Source organism: Pipistrellus kuhlii, unplaced genomic scaffold (assembly GCF_014108245.1).
Source record: "Pipistrellus kuhlii isolate mPipKuh1 unplaced genomic scaffold, mPipKuh1.p scaffold_m20_p_58, whole genome shotgun sequence".
Classification (NCBI taxonomy): Eukaryota; Metazoa; Chordata; class Mammalia; order Chiroptera; family Vespertilionidae; genus Pipistrellus; species Pipistrellus kuhlii.
In genome coordinates this window covers 1,680,467-1,698,653 of record NW_023425560.1, presented here as the reverse complement: position 1 = coordinate 1,698,653, position 18,187 = coordinate 1,680,467, and the positions used below count along the sequence as shown (strand labels likewise).

The following is an 18,187-nucleotide window of genomic DNA, read 5'->3' as shown; positions in this document are numbered from 1 at the left end:
AGACAGGCTGGGGAGGAGGGGGGCAGCTCGGGTTGCTGGAACCCTGGACAGGGGCGCTTCTGGTGCAGGCGGCTCCGCCTCCCCATGGCCCCCCCAGGTCACCATCGTGGGCTCCCAGCCCAGGCCCAGGGCTGAGCCGCTGGGTGGGCCCAGGCCCCGGCCCCGGCGGGAAGGCTGGGCGGGGGCCGGCTGGGGCGGGCGCGGGGCTGGCGGGAGGCCGGGCCGCCCCTTCCAGGGGGGCGGGGCCGGGCTTCCCCTTAAATGCGCCGGGCCCTCCGCCTGCAGCCGGGAGCCCAGGAGCGAGCGAAGGAGCGGAGGGAACGGAGCCTCTCCCGTCCTCAGCCGCGGTCATGCCCCTGCGGTCCCGGCACCCGCCCGCCTGAGCCGAGCCGCCGGCGCCTGTGGCCGCGCCCGTCCGTCCGTCCGGCTCCCCGCAGGCGCCCGGCCCGCGGCCTCCGTGTCCCCGGCCCCGGCCGCCCTCGCCATGCGGGCACCGGCGCTGCTGCTGGCCGCGCTGGCCGCGCTGGCGCAGGCCCGGGAGCCCCCGGCGGCGCCCTGCCCCGCGCGCTGCGACGTGTCGCGCTGCCCGAGCCCGCGCTGCCCCGGCGGCTACGCGCCCGACCCCTGCGGCTGCTGCCTGGTGTGCGCGGCCGGCGAGGGCGAGCCGTGCGGCCGGCCGCTGGACGCGCCCTGCGGGGACAGCCTGGAGTGCTCGCGCGGCCTGTGCCGCTGCCGCTGGGCGCACGCCGTGTGCGGCACCGACGGGCACACCTACGCCAACGTGTGCGCGCTGCAGGCGGCCAGCCGGCGGGCGCTGCGGCTCTCCGGGGCGCCCGTGCGCCAGCTGCAGAAGGGCGCCTGCCCGCTGGGTGAGTGCGGGGCCGGGGCGGGCTGGTGGCGGGAGGGATGCGGAGGCTTCTCCAGGGGAAACTGAGGCTCAGCGCCAGAGTGGAGGGTGGCAGTCAGCTCGCCCTCCCTCTGGTGGGGAAACCGAGGCCCCGAGGGGTGACCGCAGCCTCCAGGGTCCATGTCCGTGGCTGTGTGTGTGGGTGTGGGGCGGTGGGGGGGGCTCTCTCCTGGCCCCAAGGCCCCAGGCCGGTGCCCAGACCAACAGTCAGTGTTTTCCTTCCTGGTCGCTGCACTCAGCATGGGCAGCTGCCAGCTGTGGGTCTGGGCGGCGAGGGCCCCCCCTCCCCCTGCAGAGGCTGCCCTGGGGCTCCTCAGTCCCTGGAGCCCGACCTGGGGCTGGCCCCAGGCTGCTTCTTCTTCTACTTATTTTTAACCCTCATTCCAGGGGATTTCCCCATGGGTTTCCGAAGAGAGGGAAAGACGGAGAAATATCCATGTGGGAGAAACACATCCATTGCTCACCACATGCCCGCGCCCCGACCAGGGCTGGGCCAGGCAGGAGCCTGCAACCGAGGCACATGCCCTCGGCCGGAATCAAACCAGGACCCTCCGGTCCACAGGCCGATACGCTCTCCACTGAGCAATACCGGCCAGGGCCTAGGTTGAGGTTGATTCTTGCCACACGGGTTGCCCCTCGGCATGGAAGAAAATGCTAGAAAACCTCCTGGCCCCGCTGGGGAAGGCAGGGACCCGAGGTCGTGGATCAGGCCCGCACGGCCCGAGCGGGAGACGCCAGGGCGCCGCTCCCGGTGCCGGGAGCCCTCAGGGCGGGGGACTCCCCAGCGGAGGGCGCCCTCCGGCAGCCAGGCGGAACGGCTGTGGGGCGAGCAGTCCTGTGCCCGGGGAGGCGGGCTCTGTGCGAGGGCAGGTGGGGAGCCACATAGCTCTGAGCAGCTGGTGCGTGGGGGGGGGGGGCGTACATGCGTACATGTGTGCACGTGTGCTGTGTGTGCCCGTGTGTGTGACACCAGGCTGGGCAGGCTGGCAGGGGTGGGATGACCCATGGCCACAGCATCACGCATAGACTTCACTCTGTAGACCGGCGCTCCGGCTGGTGTTCTGGGAGTTAGCGTCTGAGTCCAGGAAGTCTGTCAGAGGTTCCGAGAAAGCCTGCAGTGAGAGCATGCACACACGCGTGCACAGGCTCACACACACGTGCACAGGCGCGCACACACACACTCATGCACAGGCACAGGAATGACAACGCCCAGCGTTTCCCAGGAGAATTGCAGCAGAGCCTCTCCTTCCGGCTGGGACACCAGGTGCTCCGGGCACACCGGGGTTCCGGGGAGCTCCGTCTGGGAAGCACCAGCTGGCACTCCCTGGTGACAGGGGAGAGTCACGGGGGGGGCCCTAAGGGAAGTGAGGGGGATGCTCAGGCTCCGGCTTACACTTACCCATGTCAGGGCGAGAGCGTGGGGCCTGGGTGTCGGGAGATGGATGCTGACCTCAGGCTCGCAGGCCTGGGGCTGACACAGTGCCCGCAGCGTCACTGGCCTGTGAGTGCTCACACAGCCAGGCCTCCGCCAGCGCCGGCCCGTTTGCTCCGCGTCCGGCCCTGCGTGCACCGCAGACGTGCCTAGGGGGCAGCGCCAGGGCCAGCGCCTCATCTGAGGTCAGTGGGCCAGGAAGTGCCCGTGCCAGGCCTGGCCTCTAGGCTGCCGGCTTTGAAAGCCACCGGCTGGAGGTCCCCGGCTTTCACCTGCAGCAGGGGAAGGGGGTCCCTGAGGCCTGGAGTCGGGTCAGGCCTGGGTCTGGGGCAGGGTCCCCTCGCCCTCTGAGGGCCCAGCCGGAACGAGCTTTCACGCACAGAAGCCCTGCCAGCCTCCCCCAGGCCGGACTCTGGTGGCCTCTTCGGAGCCGAGCCCTGTGCCCTGCTGGCCGTGTCCTGGCTGCGAAGGCGTGTAGGTCAGAGCCTGCCTCCTTTGACCCTCTGCTTCTCACTACTCAGCGCGCACCCAGAGGCGGCTTTAGCTCGACCTGGATGCGTCCCCCAGCCGGCATGGCTCCCACTCGCCCTGACAACTCCGGCCTCCCCGTTCGTCCTCACGCCTCCTCCCTCTGCGGTGCACATGACCTTGACCAATCTGCCCTGCCCGTCCTCTGCGGGGTGCCCTCCACAGCTCCCTAACACTGACCCTGCCCCACGAGTGCCGTGCTGCCTGGCCCTCCCACCCCGAGCGCCTTCTCTTCCCCTGTGCCCCAGCCAGACGGTCTTCCCGCCCCAGGCCCCTTGCACATGCTGGGCCCGCTGCCCAAAGTCCCGTCCCTCCCGTCGTGTGGCCTGAGCTGCCCCCTGGCCACCTTGCCTCGGTATCCCCCCTCAGCCTCAGGTGTGCACCCTGGCGTCCCCCCAGACCCTCATTCCGCCTGTAGACAGGGCTCTGTCCATCGGCACCAGGCTCTGAGCCTCACGGGGCGGGGGCAGGGTCTGTCTCTTCCCGGGGGGGGAGGGGGAGGCAGAGCCTGGCGCACAGTAGGTGCTGTGAGTCACCACAGGATGGAGAATCTCCTACGACCCTCCCTGTCCCTGCGTGCCCCCCCCGCCCCTCCCCCCCGGGCCAGCGCTCACCACTTCCGGGAGGCAGTGCGGCCACGTGGTGTGCGCACCCACCTCTCTCACAGAACCGGGAGCTCAGAGACCAGGGGTGCGGAGGGTCTGCCCAGGGCGGAGGCCTCCCATCCCCCTGGGCCCTGGGAGGCTCCCGGCCTCCGGCCCGCTGCAGGCACAGGCCTCTGAGCGCAGGGAACTCAGAACCCGGAGCCCCGGGCGTCCTACAACGTGGCATCTCGTAATCAGCTTTTATCTGCAACCCCAGCAGGTTCCCGCGTGGCTCCCGGCGGTGCTTCCCGGAGAGCTTTGTTAGTGTTTGATTTTTAATCCTCTTAGCAAGTCAGGCAAGATGGCCCCCCCATGCCGCCTCCCCCGCACCCCTCCCACAGGCAGCAGAGCTGAACTGCAGGTCTGGCCCTCACTGGGCGGCTGGCGCCAGGGCCCTGGGAGCCCGGAGGGCAGCCAGAGGGGAGCGTGAGGCCCGGGCTGGCCAGTGACTGCAGCCAGAGCTTGGCCTAAAGCACCCTCACCCTCCGCCTCCCTCTGGCACCACCTGCCAGCCTGGAGGGCAGCTGGGACCCCAAGGCACCCTCGGGCTCGGCTCTCCTCTCCCTCCTGACAGCCTGCCGCCCTTGGCTCCCACCACCCATGGCTCCCGCCTGGCCTCCACCTCCTCCCACCGGCACCGCCCCTGGCAGGGCCCCCGGGAATCCCCGGTCCATCTGTGAGGGGCCGGTGAGGACGTGCAGGCCCAGAGGGGTAGATCAGGGAGGGCTTCTGGAGGAGGTGGCACCCGCCCGGCGTGGAGGGATGAGCACCAAGGGCCCAGGAGCCTGGCAGGCAGTGCTGAGCAAGGTGGATGCAGATGGAGCAGCCACAGGGCGGCCCATCTTTTGGGCTGGGGGAGGGGGGGCTGAGGAACTGTATGGGTAACAGGCGTGTACAGAGGGTGCAGGGACCCAGCCAGTGTCCTGGGTGCGGGAGCTGACAAGGCCTGGTGATAGCGGGGCAGAGGGGGAGGGGCGGCCCTGGAGGCTGTAGGATGTCAGGGCTGATGGAGTTGGAGGTTGGGGGCAGTGCCAGGGCAGAGGGATGGGGGCCCTTGGAGGAGCTGATTGGAGAGCCAAGATGATGAGCTCTGGTGAGGTTCGGAGCGGGGGTGGGGGGGGGCGCGGCATGGAGGGTGTCCGTGGGGGCTGGGCTCTGTGACGCTAGTGTGGCCAGCGTGTGGCTCTGTCTGTGGTCAGTGGCCATGCGCTGTGTGTGTGTGTCATCCGGAGGGTATGGCTCATCCCCTCGCCAGCCTGGGGACTCTGTGACCCGGCCGCCCTGGCAGCCCCACCCCATCCCCCCGCCAAAGCCAGGTCCCTGTCCTTGTCCCAAGTTCATGTGTGAGAGGCCTGCAGGAGCCCCCGGCCTCTGGGAGGCGAACAGAGCTGCCCGCCACGGCCACCCCGGGCATCACGCGGGTGAGCAGGAGCGGAGTGAGCACCAGGCCAGGGCGGGGCGGGGTGGGATGGGGGTGTGGGTGGGAGCAGGGTCCACCTGCCCTCTGTGTGCTTAGCCCCCGTGGCTCCCGTGGGCAGGGCCGGCTGCGCAGGGATGGTCCCAGCTCAGCCACGTCCCAAGGCGAGACTCTGCCGTCTCCTGAGCGCCCTCACCTCGGTTTTCCCATCTGTGGAATGGGAGCGCGGAGGTCCCTGTACCGGGCTGGCTGGACAGGGAGTGAGCCCAGGAGTGAAGAGTGCTTTGCGTGGTGTGAAGGCCCATCGGCACCGGAGGAACAAACCTACGTGCTGACAGACGGTGGTTTGGCGGACACGGGCCTGTGAGCGGGAGGGGAGGCGGGCAGGCCTGGAAGGAGCCAGGCGTGTTTGCGGGCCAGAGCTGCCGCGGGGCTCCCCAGGGAGCCAGGCAGGGAGGGCTCCCTGCAGGAGGAGGGCCCTCCAGGGCCTCGATGGATCGGGGACCGTGGTGTCCCGGCGTCCCCCCGGTCTGCAGGGCCGGCGAGCAGACTGGCCGGCGAGGCTCAGACCAGCTGGCGGCCCTGGAGGAATTCAGAGCCGAGGAGCCAGGCTGGCCCCACGCCCAGGACAGCGGGTGAGCTCCCGGGGCCGGCGGGCAGGCACATTGGCCGGGGACTGGCAGGGCCGGGGCCGAGTCTGGGGCAGAGGCCAGGGCCTGGCTGTGGGCCTGGGCAGGCCTCCCGTCTGTCTCCTGACCGCGCTGAGCCCTTCCTCGCCTGGAGAGGAGCTGAGGGCTCCTGCCTGGCAGAAACGCTGTGAGAGTCACTGCCATGTCAGGGCCCCCGCCCGGTGTGGTGGGCGTGGCCGGGGGAGGGGCAGGGCAGGAGCCTGGGCCCCCTCCGAGCTGCAGCTGCCTGGGGTGGGATCCCAGCCGCTGTCCTTGGCGGGAGAAGGCTCCTGGGGACCGGACGTTCGCAGGAGAAAGAAAAACACGGGGGCTGTCTGGGAATTGGCCCGGAGGCGGCTCTGGGCTTCACAGCTGCCTCTCCTGGGGCGGGGCTGGGGCCGTGCGGGGGGCGTGGAGGGCCTGGGCCGCTCCCTGTCCCTGGAGAACACTGTGCCCCCCTGGTCAGCCCTATGGCCCTCGCGGCCCCGGGCACAGCTGGCCACAGGGTGACGGGGCCTCTGTTCCCAGGACCGGGCAGGGACCTGGACTGCCCCTCGTGCTGGGGTCCCCATGGGGCGGTCCGGAGCCGGCTGTGCGCTCCGGGGGAGGCGGCCTGCGGCTGCCGGTCCTCTGTCTGCCCGTCTGCCCGTGGCCATCCTGACGCCCGTACCGACCCCAGAAGCAGCGGGCAGGGCCGGCAGGCGGAGCCGAGCCATCTCTCCTCCCGCTGCCCCTCCCCCGGGAGGCACCTCGGGACACGGCCAGCCGATGGCTGCTCTGTGTCCAGCCTCCGGCTGCACCGCCCAGGCCTGGGATGGTTTGTTTTGTGGGAGGAAGTGCTAGCAGCTGGGTCTGCGGGGAGGGTGCTGACTGAGAACGCTGGCCAAGCCCAGGGTGGGGGCGGCTGTCCAGACCCCCAAATAAACACGCCGTCCGCGCCCAGCCAGCCGCGGCCAGGGTCCATGTGGAAAGGGCGGTGGGAGCCCTCCTCCCACCCGCTGACTCACAGGGTAACTCATCCCCCGGACAGGAGGACCAGGAGCCAGGCCTCGCCCCCCAGCTTCCCCCCGCCCAGCGGCTTAAAGGGACAGGGCTGAGGGGAGCCCCAGGAGGTGCTCCGGGTCCTGGGGTCCAGGAGGGCTCAGGCGCCGAGGTCCCACCCCCTCCCAGCCACCTCCACCTCCAGCCTCAGTTTCCCAGGATGGGAAGTGGGCCATGCAGGCTGGTCCTGCAAGGCCTGCGTAGTGGGCTGACCGTGGTTCCTGTGGTGGTGCCTGCAGCCCTACTGTGTGCTGGGTCAGAGGGGGTCCAGAGGTACATCCTCGTCCTCCCTGCCTCTCCCTCCCCTCTCCTTCCCTCCCGTCTTTCTGAAGCGTTTCCAGAGCCTTCCATGGGTCCTGCCTGAGCTGGTTCCTCGCCGGCCGTGGGGAGCACCAGGCTTGTCTCTGTCCAGAAGGAGCTTGTTGGTGACTCCCTGGAGCAACTGCAGCCCCTCAGGGCCTGGCCCTCCCAGCCCTCTGGAAACAGGGTGCCACAGGGCCCTCCCCCTCCGGGACAGGGTGCCACAGGGCCCTCCCCCCTCCGGAAACAGGGTGCCACAGGGCCCTCCCCCTCCGGGACAGGGTGCCACAGGGCCCTCCCCCTCCGGGACAGGGTGCCACAGGGCCGGGCCTGCCTGCCCACCCTCTGGGGACAGGGTGCCACAGGGCCTGGCCTGTTCTGTTTGTCCCCAGCCCAGCCCGGCCTCTGCCAGGCCCTCCTCTCCCCTCCCCACCTGTGTGGAGACATGTGCGTGTTTGCCTGGCGGTCACTGGGAAAGCCCATGGAGGACACACCCCCGGGCTGCCTCCCGAAATCCCCGCGCACGGCTGTGCGGTGCGGCCACGCCTCCTCCTCCTGCAGGCGGAGGGCGGTCTCCGTGCCTCGCTGCGGAGGAGGCTCTGCAGGGACTGCGCGGGAAGGACGGCATTTGCCCGAGGCCACAGGCCGCCTGTTCTCAGGGCACCGGGTCAGGACCTCAGCTGCCAGGACAGCGTGTGGACTCCCTGGACCCGAGGGGCCTGGCGGGGGTGGGAGGGCGAGGTGGGGGGAGACAGACGTGCCTGAGGGGCTTCCAGCGGGCGCTGAGCCCAGGACCAGGCCACGTGACCGTGTGCCGCTGCTGGAGGAGACATCTCACCCTCCTGTGCTGGTCACGCGGGACCCAGTGCAGAGGCAGCCAGTCCACTCCCTTTGTGTGAGGCTGCTTCCCTGCCTGCACTGCTCCCCTGGCTGCGCTGTTCCCCAGCCTACGCTGCTCCCCTGGCTGCTCCCCCGCCTGCGCTGCTCCGGGCCTGGGCGGGGCACCATCCCTGATCACACTGAGCGTGGCCGGTCTCGGGCCTGCGGCCGCGCAGACACACAGGAGGCACTCAGCATTAAGCGCTGAGCACAGGACACACAAGCGCCCGCGCTGGGTGAGGCGTGTGGGAGCCCCACGCCGGCACTCCTGAAGGAGAGGGCTGCGGAGGGCTGCCTGGAGGAGGTGGGCTGGAGCGACAAGCTGGGCCCCTTGTTCTCGCGGGTGGGAGCAGAATGGTGGGCGATGGAGCAGAAACTCGGAGCAAGGGGCCCAACCAGTGACATGGGAGGGGGAGGCGACCCAGCCCCCCACTAGCCTAGCTCCGTGGGTGGAGCCTTGGGCGGGGGTAAGGCAGCCCCGGGTGCACCCGAGAGCTGCAGACCTCGCCAGGCCTCCGGTGCCCGCTGGGCTGGGCGTCCTCCAGGCCTGGGATGGGGGTCGCCTGGGGGGAGTGTCTTGCGGGAGACAGAGCCTGGGCCGCAGCGGGCTCAGGGCTGGGTCCCGTCCTGCCGGGGGTGAGGGCCTGAGCCCGGCCCGGCCTCGGGCGGTGGGGAGAGCTGGGCGGTGCCGAGAGGGCAGCGCCCCACGGGGAACAGCCCCGGAGACCTAGGCTGCGGGAGCACAGAGCTGGCCGCACCATGGCCTCTGGGCCTTAAACCCTCCAGGCAGAGGCCCCTGGCACCGTGGCCCCTGGCTGCCCACAGGCTGCCCCCGTGGGTCAGGGAGGAGCCGGCAGTGGCTGGCAATGCGCCCGCCTCCTAGCCAGGCTCCAGCCATCCGGACAGGCGGCCTTTGATTCAGGCTGACCGCGGTGGCTGGACCCGCTGTGGCCAGTGCCCGCGGCTGCTGGAGGCAGACCTCGAGGGTTGGGGTGGGCCTCGAGGATCGGGGGTGGCCATAGAGGGATGGGGGTGGGCTCTCCTCGCCACCTCGGACCCCAGGACTGGGGCCAGCTCTCCTCCGGGCTCTGCGTCCCAGATCAGACCTAATGGGCATGAGGCTCAGGGGCCTGAGGAAGGGAGCCTGGGACCCCTCACCAGCTGTGCGCCCTCCTCTCACAGCCCGGTGTCCCCACGAGAAATTGGGGCGGTCCCTGGCTGTCCCTGAGTGGCTGTGCCTGCTCCCCGCTGTGCCCACGCTGCCCTCGCTGCCTCTGCCTCCGGCCTCGGTCGCTCCCAGAGGTCACCTGGGCTGATGCCGCGCCGGGCTCTGCGGGCCGGGCCCCCCTTCGCTCACCAGCAGGTGGCAGGGCGTGTGGCATGCCCCCCAGGGAGGCGGGGTGTCCCTCAGCACAAGCCCTGTTCCCACCCGGCCCCACAGGAGGGGGAGGGGTCTTCAATCTCACCTTCAGACCAGAAGTCCAGGCCCAGAGAGGGTAAGTGATTTGCCTGAAGCCACACAGCAGAGCGCGGTGCCGCCTGGCCAAGCTGGGTGTGTGGAGCTCGGTGCCCAGTGCTCCTTCCGGCCGGGACCCCCGAGAGCAGTGCTGGGCCGCCCGCCCGGGTTCCGGAGGTCGCTGGTCCTGGCAGAGCCGGGTCTCTGCCTGAGCGGGGGCCGGGGCCGGGGCCTCCGGCGTGGGCCCCCGGGCAGCAGTCCCGCTTTGCTGACGGGTGCAGGAATCTGAGCCGGGGCGGACCAGGGCAGTGTGAGCCTCCGGGCAAGTCCAGCCGCGGTGCGGCCGGTGGACTGCGGATGGAGGCCCGAGGGGCCCGCAGGCCAGGAGGGACAGCTCTGGAGGAGGACCTCACCCAGTCTGCTCTGATGACGGACAGGGAGGGACGGTGCCCTTATGCAGGGCGTTGCTGCATATGGCAGAGCAGTGGCCCCATGGGGACCAGCCCAGGCCCAGCCTGACTGGCACCTCACGGCTGTGCAGCCCAGAGCCAGCGTCCTGACCTCTCTGAGCCTCCGGGCTGGCCCGCAGCGCCCAGGGGGGCGATGGGAGGAAGCTCAGCAGGAGCGGTTCCTGGGTGAGGAGGCCCTGCCCCTCGCCGTGGGACTCGCTGACGCCCCGTGTTCTTCCTGCCAGCGTAGGTCTCCACCAGCTGACCAGCCCGCGGTACAAGTTCAACTTCATCGCCGACGTGGTGGAGCAGATCGCGCCAGCCGTGGTCCACATCGAGCTCTTCCTGAGGTGTGCCCCCCCCCGCCCCCTCACCCCCCACGCAGCACCCCCCCATCTGAGCCCCAAGCTAAGCTCCGGGGCAGCAGCAGCCTGAGTGGCTTGGGGTCAGGCGGCCCTCACCCCGACGCCTGGCTGCCGTGTGCCCTTGGCCGAGCCCCAAGCCCTGACCCCGCACCTGCCCGCAGACACCCGCTGTTCGGCCGCAACGTGCCGCTGTCCAGCGGCTCCGGCTTCCTGGTGTCGGAGGCCGGCCTGATCGTCACCAACGCCCACGTGGCCTCCAGCACCAACGCCGTGTCCGGCCGCCAGCAGCTCAAGGTGCAGCTGCAGAGCGGCGACACCTACGAGGCCACCATCAAAGACATCGACAAGAAGTCGGACATCGCCACCATCAAGATCCACCCCAAGGTGCGCGGGCGCGGGGCGCAGGGGGGCCTACGGCTTCCAGAGGAGAGCCTCGGCAGCCGGCCTTCCCGGACAGTCAGGGGGACGAGGCCCAGGGACCAGCGGTTTGTCCCTTCACAGGTCAGATCGGACAAGAGCAAGGCTGCCTCCTGCTGGCCGGGAGCGGGGCTGCCAAGTCACCATGTCCCCGGCCCCTCCCAGGCCCAGGGCGCCTGCCCATCTGGCCGCTGCAGGAATGCAGCTGTGGTGGGCGGGATGGGGCATGGCTGCTCCGAAGCCCCAGGAGTCCAGGACCGGGGCCGGCCGGGCCCCAGGCTCCCACACGTCTCCCCATCGTGGGCCTCAGTTTGTGTGGGGGCACTTTCTGGGGATGGCGTCCGTAGCTCCTACCTGATTTTCAGAGGGACCTGTGACCCACCAGTGGGCTGGGTGGCCCCTGAGCGTCCCCTCACGCTGAGCCCCTGGGAGACCTGTGGGCTCCGTGGGTGCCCGCCCGGGCCCGCTGGAGGCCCGCCTGGCCTGGCCTGGCCGTGGTCTTCTCGCCGTTTCGGGGGGCCTGGCCATGGTCCGAGCAAGCGTGCACGGCCGAGCCCCCTCCGTGCCCCCCTCGCCCCCAGAAAAAGCTCCCGGCGCTGCAGCTGGGCCGCTCGGCAGACCTGCGCCCCGGCGAGTTCGTGGTGGCCATCGGCAGCCCGTTCGCCCTGCAGAACACCGTGACCACCGGCATCGTCAGCACAGCCCAGCGGGACGGCAAGGAGCTGGGCCTGCGCGACTCGGACATGGACTACGTGCAGACGGACGCCATCATCAACGTGAGCCCTCGGCGGCCTCCGCGGGTCCGCCACCCCCAGAGCCCACCCCCAGAGCCCACCCCCAGAGCCCACCCCCAGAGCCCGCCCCCAGAGCCCACCCCCCAGAGCCCGCCCCCAGAGCCCGCCCTCCCGAACCCACCCCCAGAGCCCACCCCCAGAACCCACCCCCAGAGCCCACCCCCCAGAGCCCGCCCACCCCCAGAGCCCACCCCCTAGAGCCCGCCCCCAGAGCCCACCCCCAGAGCCCACCCCCAGAACCCACCTCCAGAGCCCACCCCCCAGAGCCCGCCCCCAGAGCCCGCCCCCAGAGCCCGCCCACCCCCAGAGCCCACCCCCAGAGCCCACCCCCCAGAGCCCGCCCCCAGAGCCCCACCCCCAGAGCCCGCCCCCAGAGCCCACCCCCCAGAGCCCGCCCCCAGAGCCCGCCCCCAGAGCCCACCCCCAGAGCCCTCCCCCCAGAGCCCACCTGCCCCTCACGTTTACTGTCCAGGAGTACCGGGTGCAGGCCTGCCGGGGTCCGTGGCCACTGCTCCCCGCATGGGGACGGCCCTTCGGGACGGAGAGACACAGACACACCTAAGTACCTTTGCCCGCGCCCAGCGCCTGCCCCCTCGGTCCGCCGTGGTCCAGTTAGCTTCTGTCCCGCTCCCTGAGGTCCCAGGATGAGAACGCGTGTCCCATCCCAGGGCCGCCCCGTGCTGCCCAGCCCCCGGGGGGCAGGGACATGGACGCGGGCGAGTAGTGAGCCTGGAGGTTTGTGCAGAGAGCACTGCCCGGGCCAGACCCGGTCATCGGCCGGCGTCTGCTTGGCCTCAGCCTTCTTGTCTGTGAAATGGGGACATGGGAAGGCCTTCCTGCTGCTGGGGATGAACGGTGGCTCTGTCAGTGCTGTTAGTGAGCGCTGGGCAGGGGCTCAGGGCGCTGGGCAGGGCCTCGGGGCGCTGGGCAGGGGCTCGGGGCGCTGGGCAGGGGCTCGGGGCACTGGGCAGGGCCTCGGGACGCTGGGCAGGGGCTCGGAGCGCTGGGCAGGGCCTCAGGACGCTGGACATGGGCTCGGGGCGCTGGACATGGGCTCGGGGCGCTGGACATGGGCTCGGGGCGCTGGACATGGGCTCAGGGCGCTGGACATGGGCTCGGGGCACTGGGCAGGGGCTCGGGGCGCTGGGCAGGGGCTCGGGGCGCTGGGCAGGGCCTCGGGGCGCTGGACATGGGCTCGGGGCGCTGGACATGGGCTCAGGGCGCTGGCAGGGGCTCAGGGCGCTGGGCAGGGGCTCAGGGCGCTGGACATGGGCTCAGGGCGCTGGGCAGGGGCTCAGGGCGCTGGGCAGGGGCTCAGGGCGCTGGGCAGGGCCTCGGGGCGCTGGGCAGGGGCGCTGGGCAGGGGCTCAGGGCGCTGGGCAGGGGCTCAGGGCGCTGGGCAGGGCCTCGGGGCGCTGGACATGGGCTCGGGGCGCTGGGCAGGGGCTCAGGGCGCTGGACATGGGCTCGGGGCGCTGGGCAGGGACTCCGGGCGCTGGACATGGGCTCGGGGCGCTGGGCAGGGGCTCGGGGCGCTGGGCAGGGGCTCAGGGCGCTGGACATGGGCTCGGGGCGCTGGGCAGGGGCTCAGGGCGCTGGACATGGGCTCGGGGCGCTGGGCAGGGGCTCCGGGCGCTGGACATGGGCTCAGGGCGCTGGGCAGGGGATTGGGCGCTGGGCAGGGGCTCGGGGCTCTGGACATGGGCTCAGGGCGCTGGGCAGGGGCTCAGGGCGCTGGGCAGGGGCTCAGGGCGCTGGGCAGGGGCTCGGGGCACTGGACATGGGCTCGGGGCGCTGGGCAGGGGCTCAGGGCGCTGGGCAGGGGCTCAGGGCTCCGCTAACGCTGTGTCTCCCCCTGCAGTACGGGAACTCCGGGGGACCCCTGGTGAACCTGGTAAGTGTCCCCGGGGCGGGCCTCTGGGGGGGGGGGGTGTCAGAGATAGAGATGGGGGTCAGGAACGCTGCTGGGCCGGAGGCCGGGAGGACGTGACCCAGAGCCCCTGCTGCCCTGAGCCCACGCCCCTGGGATGCGGGTTCCTCGGAGGAGGAAGGGGGCCCGAGAGCAGCCATCAGGGTGCCGTCAGGGGCCGTCAGGGGCCATCAGGGTGCCATCAGGGGCCGTCAGGGTGCCGTCAGGGGCCTGGGGCAGGAGACAAGGCGGGCGTCATCCGCTGCCCTCCCTGTCCTGGGGTTTACATGCAGGATGCGGGGTGTCCTCATTCCCCATCCCTCCTCCCCGACCCCTCCCCAGGTCTGTCCTGGGCCCACAGTCAGGCTCATTCCCGCCCGAGTTCAAGATAAACCAGGACGCTCAGGCCATGGCTCCTGGGCCTTGGGATTGTCAGGTGTCTCACCCCCCCGGGGGGGCCCCCACTGTGGGGGAGGGTTCACACATGGTCACGCCCAAGTGCATGTGAGGGGCAGGGAGGGCTTCCTGGAGGAGGCAGCCCTGACCTGGCGGTGGGGACTGAGGTCAGGGTGGATGCGGACGTGCAGGAGAAAGGAATTCAGGGAGCCGCACAGCCCAGGCGGGGTGGGGTCCCAGCCTGTGGGGGTCAGGACGGGGTCAGGGTGGGAGGCCGGGTCCAGATGGAGGGAGGAGGGAGTGGGGTGCTTCTCCCTGGCCCCCCTTGCTCCCCCGTTTCCAGAGGAAAGGGTAGAGGAGGACCTGGTCCCTCATCACAGCCCTTTCGGCTCCAGCCCCTCAGGACCTGCCTGGGGGTGTCCGGGTCAGTGGACACTGCTTCTAAGGGGCGCCAGCACGCCCCAGCGAGGGGGCAGGCAGACGTGGAGGACACGGTGGGAGGGTAGACGTGACCAAGGGCACCTCAGGACAGCGTCTGGGCCAGGAACTCCTCCGGCCGGTGGACGGCCAGGGCGGCCGTGGGGCCCGGACACGGCGCTTCCCCACTGAGGGCCCCGGAGTGATCGCCCTCTGACCTCCCCACCCCCAGGACGGTGAGGTCATCGGCATCAACACGCTCAAGGTCGCAGCGGGCATCTCCTTCGCCATCCCCTCCGACCGCATCGCGCTCTTCCTGACCGAGGTCCAGGACAAGCACGCCAAAGGTAGCGAGCGCCCGGGCTGGCAAGGCCGGATGCTGTGCCAGGCTCGGCCCCACAGCCTCCTCCCCTGTGGGGCGCCCCTGCTCACTCCTCACCCGCTCCAGGCCAGCTGGAGGGCTCTGACTCACCTCCCGCCTCCAACTGCTTGGGCTCCCCAGATGCCCTGTGACTGAGCTGCTCTATAACTGTCAGAACCCGGTCCTTCTTTCCTTCCTTCCTTCCTTCCTTCCTTCCTTCCTTCCTTCCTTCCTTCCTTCTTTCCTTCCTTCCTTCCTTCCTTCCTTCCTTCCTTCCTTCCTTCCTTCCTTTCATCCACCCACCCATCCATCCACCTATCCATCCTGTCCATCTACCCATCCACCCACCCACCTATCTATTCATCCATCCATCCACCCACCCACCTGTCCGTCCATTCATCCATCCATCCATCCATCCACCTGTCCATCCATTCATCCATCCACCCACCCACCCACCCATCCATCCATCCACCCATCCACCCATCCACCTATCCACCCATCCACCCATCCACCCATTCATCTACCTATTCACCCATCCATCCACCCTTCCTACCACCTATCTGCCTGTCCCTAAGTACTTCCTCTTTCTGCCCTTGGCCATGCAGGCTGTCAGGTGGGGTAGCCTGTACTCCAGGAGAGAGGTTAGAGTCAGCTCACCAGTCCCAGCCCCAAACCCTGCCGGGGGTCTGACGGCCTCATTGACTCTGGTCGGTTTGGGGAGCTGTCATTGTGACACTGCGTCACCCACCCCGTGAACACAGACTGGTCCCCTCCCATCTGTCTTCCGTGGCTTCTCTGGCCGTGGCCTCCTGGCCATGGTCTCCCAGCCGTGGCCTCCCACTGTGGTCTCCCGCCGTGGCCTCTAGTTCTCCCTGTGCGGGCCTTACACAGCGTTCATCAGCTTGAGTCCTAGATCCTGCCCGCGTGCGAGGCTCTCCTCGCTGGTACATCCTTTCAGACTTCAGTTTCTGATGTTACCAGACCCACAAATAAAGCTGGTGTTGTGTGTGGGCCCTAAGAGACCCGGCAGCCTCGCTGACTCGCCGATGCGGGCGGATGTGGCTGAGGTGCGGGGGCGTGAGGCCAGCAGACTGGCCCGGGCTGCTCCCAGCCTCCGGACTAGCCCAGGGGAGAGGGCCCGGGGGGGACGGGGTGGGCAGGATGGCACACACCCCCCCCCCCCTCCTCAGAGGTCCTGACGGCCCCGTCCGTTGCAGACTGGAAGAAGCGCTTCATCGGCATCCGGATGCGGACCATCACCCCCAGGTGGGTGTCCGGGCGACTGCTCCCGCCGCGTCCCTCGTGGTCCCACCGCCGGGTCAGGCGCACGGCCTGCAGGTGCCCTCGGCCGCCCCGCAGGCGCCTGGCGGAGCTCAGGCCAGGCCTCTGCCTGCTGTGCCTCCTCCCCTTTCCCCACCACCCTCCTCTCCACACTGTCATCACCCACCTCCCCGGGGTGTCTCCTGAGGAGCCGTGGAGTGGGGACACGGACGGAGCCAGTGGCCGTGCGGGAGGGGGTGGCAGAGCAGGCGGTGTGGGCCCAGCGGGGTCCCATCCGGTGGGTTGTGAGGGGCGCCCCTGAGGCAGCCTCACGCGGGTCTGCCTCCGCAGTTTGGTGGAGGAGCTGAAGGCCAACAACCCGGACTTCCCGGAGGTCAGCAGAGGCATCTACGTGCAGGAGGTGGTCCCGAACTCCCCGTCTCAGAGGTGGGCTCCCGGGAAAGCGGGGGGCTGGCTGGGGGGGGGGCGGCCAGACCTCCTGGGGCCTTGCTGGAGCTTCCTCAGAAGACACGATGGCGAAGGACTGGGGGCGGGGGCGGAGGGGGCGTGGGCTCTGGCCTGGCCTGTGAGCCAGGGGCAGGTGGAGAGGGTGTGTCCCTCAGAGCGCTGGCTGTGCCCGTCCAGGGCCTGAATGCCCCCTGGCCCCGGGGGACGGAGCGCTGCCCCGAGCCTGGCCCTCATGGGCCGCAGCTGGCCCAGGTTTTCTGTCTTCCCGTCTGTCTTCCCGTGCTCCAGCCTGCCCCCCTCCCCTCAGGCCTGTCACTTCCGGTACTAGAGGAAGGGTGCTGTTGCGACACCCTGAGCTGAGGCAAGCCCCGCCTCCTGGGCGGAGGGCTCCGAGGCATGTGGGTGGGCTGCGCGGGTGGCTGGCCCCCAGCTGTCACCCGGGAGCTGGAAACAGTGTCTCCCCCCCCCCCACCAGCTCCGGGCTGCTCTGAAGCTGGGCGGTCCACATGCATCATCTCAGTTGCTTCGCACAGCAGCCGGGAGGTGCAGCAGCCTGCGCCCACCCATTTCTCAGATGGGGAGACTGAGGCTCAGGGAAGGGGCCCCTGCACGGTCACACAGCCGGCATGTGTGGGCCTGGGCACTGCAGGCCAGACACCCGACCACTGCCCTGCCTTGCCCGCCCTCTGGGTGGTGGGAAGGTCGCAGTGAGTCCAATGCAGCAGGCAGGCCAGCCGGCCAGCCCCGCCTCCCGGCCACCGTCTCAGGAACCGTGACCGTGTCCGGCCGGCTCCCGGGACCCGCCGCTCCTGCAGAGCGCGCTTCCCTGCAGGAGGGGACGGAGGCCGAGGCTCTGAGGGGCAGCGGCCCGGCGCCCTCGGGCCTCGCGGAGGAACAGACTGCGCGTCCCGGCGTGTGAGGCCGGCGGCCACCTCCTGTGCGGGGGCCAGGCCGGGGAGCACACTGGCCTCACACTCTGACCGCGCACCCGTCTCTGCCGCCGCAGAGGGGGCATCCAGGACGGCGACATCATCGTCACGGTGAACGGGCGGCCGCTGGCGGACTCGAGCGAGCTGCAGGAGGCCGTGCTGACCGAGTCGCGGCTGCTGCTGGAGGTGCGGCGCGGCAACGACGACCTGCTGTTCAGCATCGCCCCCGAGGTGGTGCTGTGAGCGCCCACACGGAGCGACGAGGGACCGCCGTCCTCAGCACAGCGGCGCCCACCGGGCGCCCGCGACAGCCACGGGCCCGGCCAGGCCCGAACCCCAGCCCGGGCTCCCCCGCTCCGGTGCCCGCGGGCGGCCGCGGCCCCTCGGACAAGTGATCCGAGGCCACCGTCCAGTCCTCGGCGTGTGGTCCGGTCGGGGCAGACGAGACGCCTTCAGCCCCAGAGGCCCACCCCCACCGCCCGCCTCTGCACCGCTCCTCCCCCCACCGCCCTCCCCACGCTAACCTCAGGGCTCAGCTCCCAAACCCCCGGCCCCCCGGCCCCCCGGCCCCCACGGCCCCCACGGCGAGTGACCAGGACCGCCTGGCGCCCTTCGGGGCGAGCCTGGCCTGGAGCGGGCACGCAGGACCGCCCTGCTGCCCCGGAGCCTGTGGCTGGCTGAGGCCCTCCCCTGGCGGGAGACGGGCTGGCGGGGAGCTGGAACCGCGGGGAGGTGGGGGGGGGGGGGGCTGCAGGACCGAGCGCTGAGCTGACCTGGACCCAGAGCAGCAGGAGGCATGGCCGTCAGCGGGGGCGCCGTCCGGTGCCTGTGAGCTCTGGGGCCCAGCCCCTGCCGCGTGCCCGTGTCTCTCTACTGTACGGAATTAAAGTTTACAAGCACAGACCTCTCCTCTCTGCACCCAGCCAGGTGCCGGGCCGCGGCCGCCGAGAGGAAGGGGCCTGGGTGTGTGTGCGGGTCCAGGCAGGGCGGGGTGGGCTGGGAGCTGGGCGTGGAGGGCCCAGCCGTGACCTTGCCGGGCTGGGCCTATGAGAGGGGTCTGTGGCCAAGAGCAAGGTGGGGCCTGGCTCCCGGTTCTGGTTCCCTGCGGGCAGGCGAGGGCGAACCCGTGGCTTCACATGGGGCAGCAGCC

At 70.6% G+C, this 18,187-nt stretch overlaps 1 protein-coding gene across 4 annotated transcripts; it reads left to right on the top strand.

Annotated features, from left to right (window-relative positions):
• Window positions 1-246: 246 nt before the first annotated feature.
• On the top strand, window positions 247-17,938 carry HTRA3 (HtrA serine peptidase 3). 4 transcript variants are annotated; one of them, XM_045573958.1, is made up of 9 exons: window positions 247-869; window positions 9,967-10,071; window positions 10,248-10,470; window positions 11,085-11,279; window positions 13,159-13,191; window positions 14,252-14,366; window positions 15,598-15,646; window positions 15,992-16,087; window positions 17,115-17,938. In XM_045573958.1, exons 1-9 carry the CDS (start codon window positions 262-264, stop codon window positions 17,278-17,280), a joined length of 1,590 nt encoding a protein of 529 aa, XP_045429914.1. In that variant the 5' UTR covers window positions 247-261; the 3' UTR covers window positions 17,281-17,938. The 4 variants fall into 4 exon arrangements, with proteins under 4 accessions (XP_045429914.1, XP_045429913.1, XP_045429916.1 ...); XM_045573957.1 differs by having other exon boundaries at window positions 15,571-15,646; XM_045573960.1 differs by having other exon boundaries at window positions 363-869; window positions 9,972-10,071; window positions 15,571-15,646.
• The last annotated feature ends 249 nt before the right edge of the window (window positions 17,939-18,187 follow it).

Coding starts and splice junctions, on each gene's coding strand:
- HTRA3 (XM_045573957.1), top strand. CDS start 262: ATGCGCCGGGCCCTCCGCCTGCAGCCGGGAGCCCAGGAGCGAGCGAAG. Junction 10,072..10,247: donor CACATCGAGCTCTTCCTGAG/GTGTGCCCCCCC, acceptor ACCTGCCCGCAG/ACACCCGCTGTTCGGCCGCA. Junction 14,367..15,570: donor CCAGGACAAGCACGCCAAAG/GTAGCGAGCGCC, acceptor CCCCCTCCTCAG/AGGTCCTGACGGCCCCGTCC.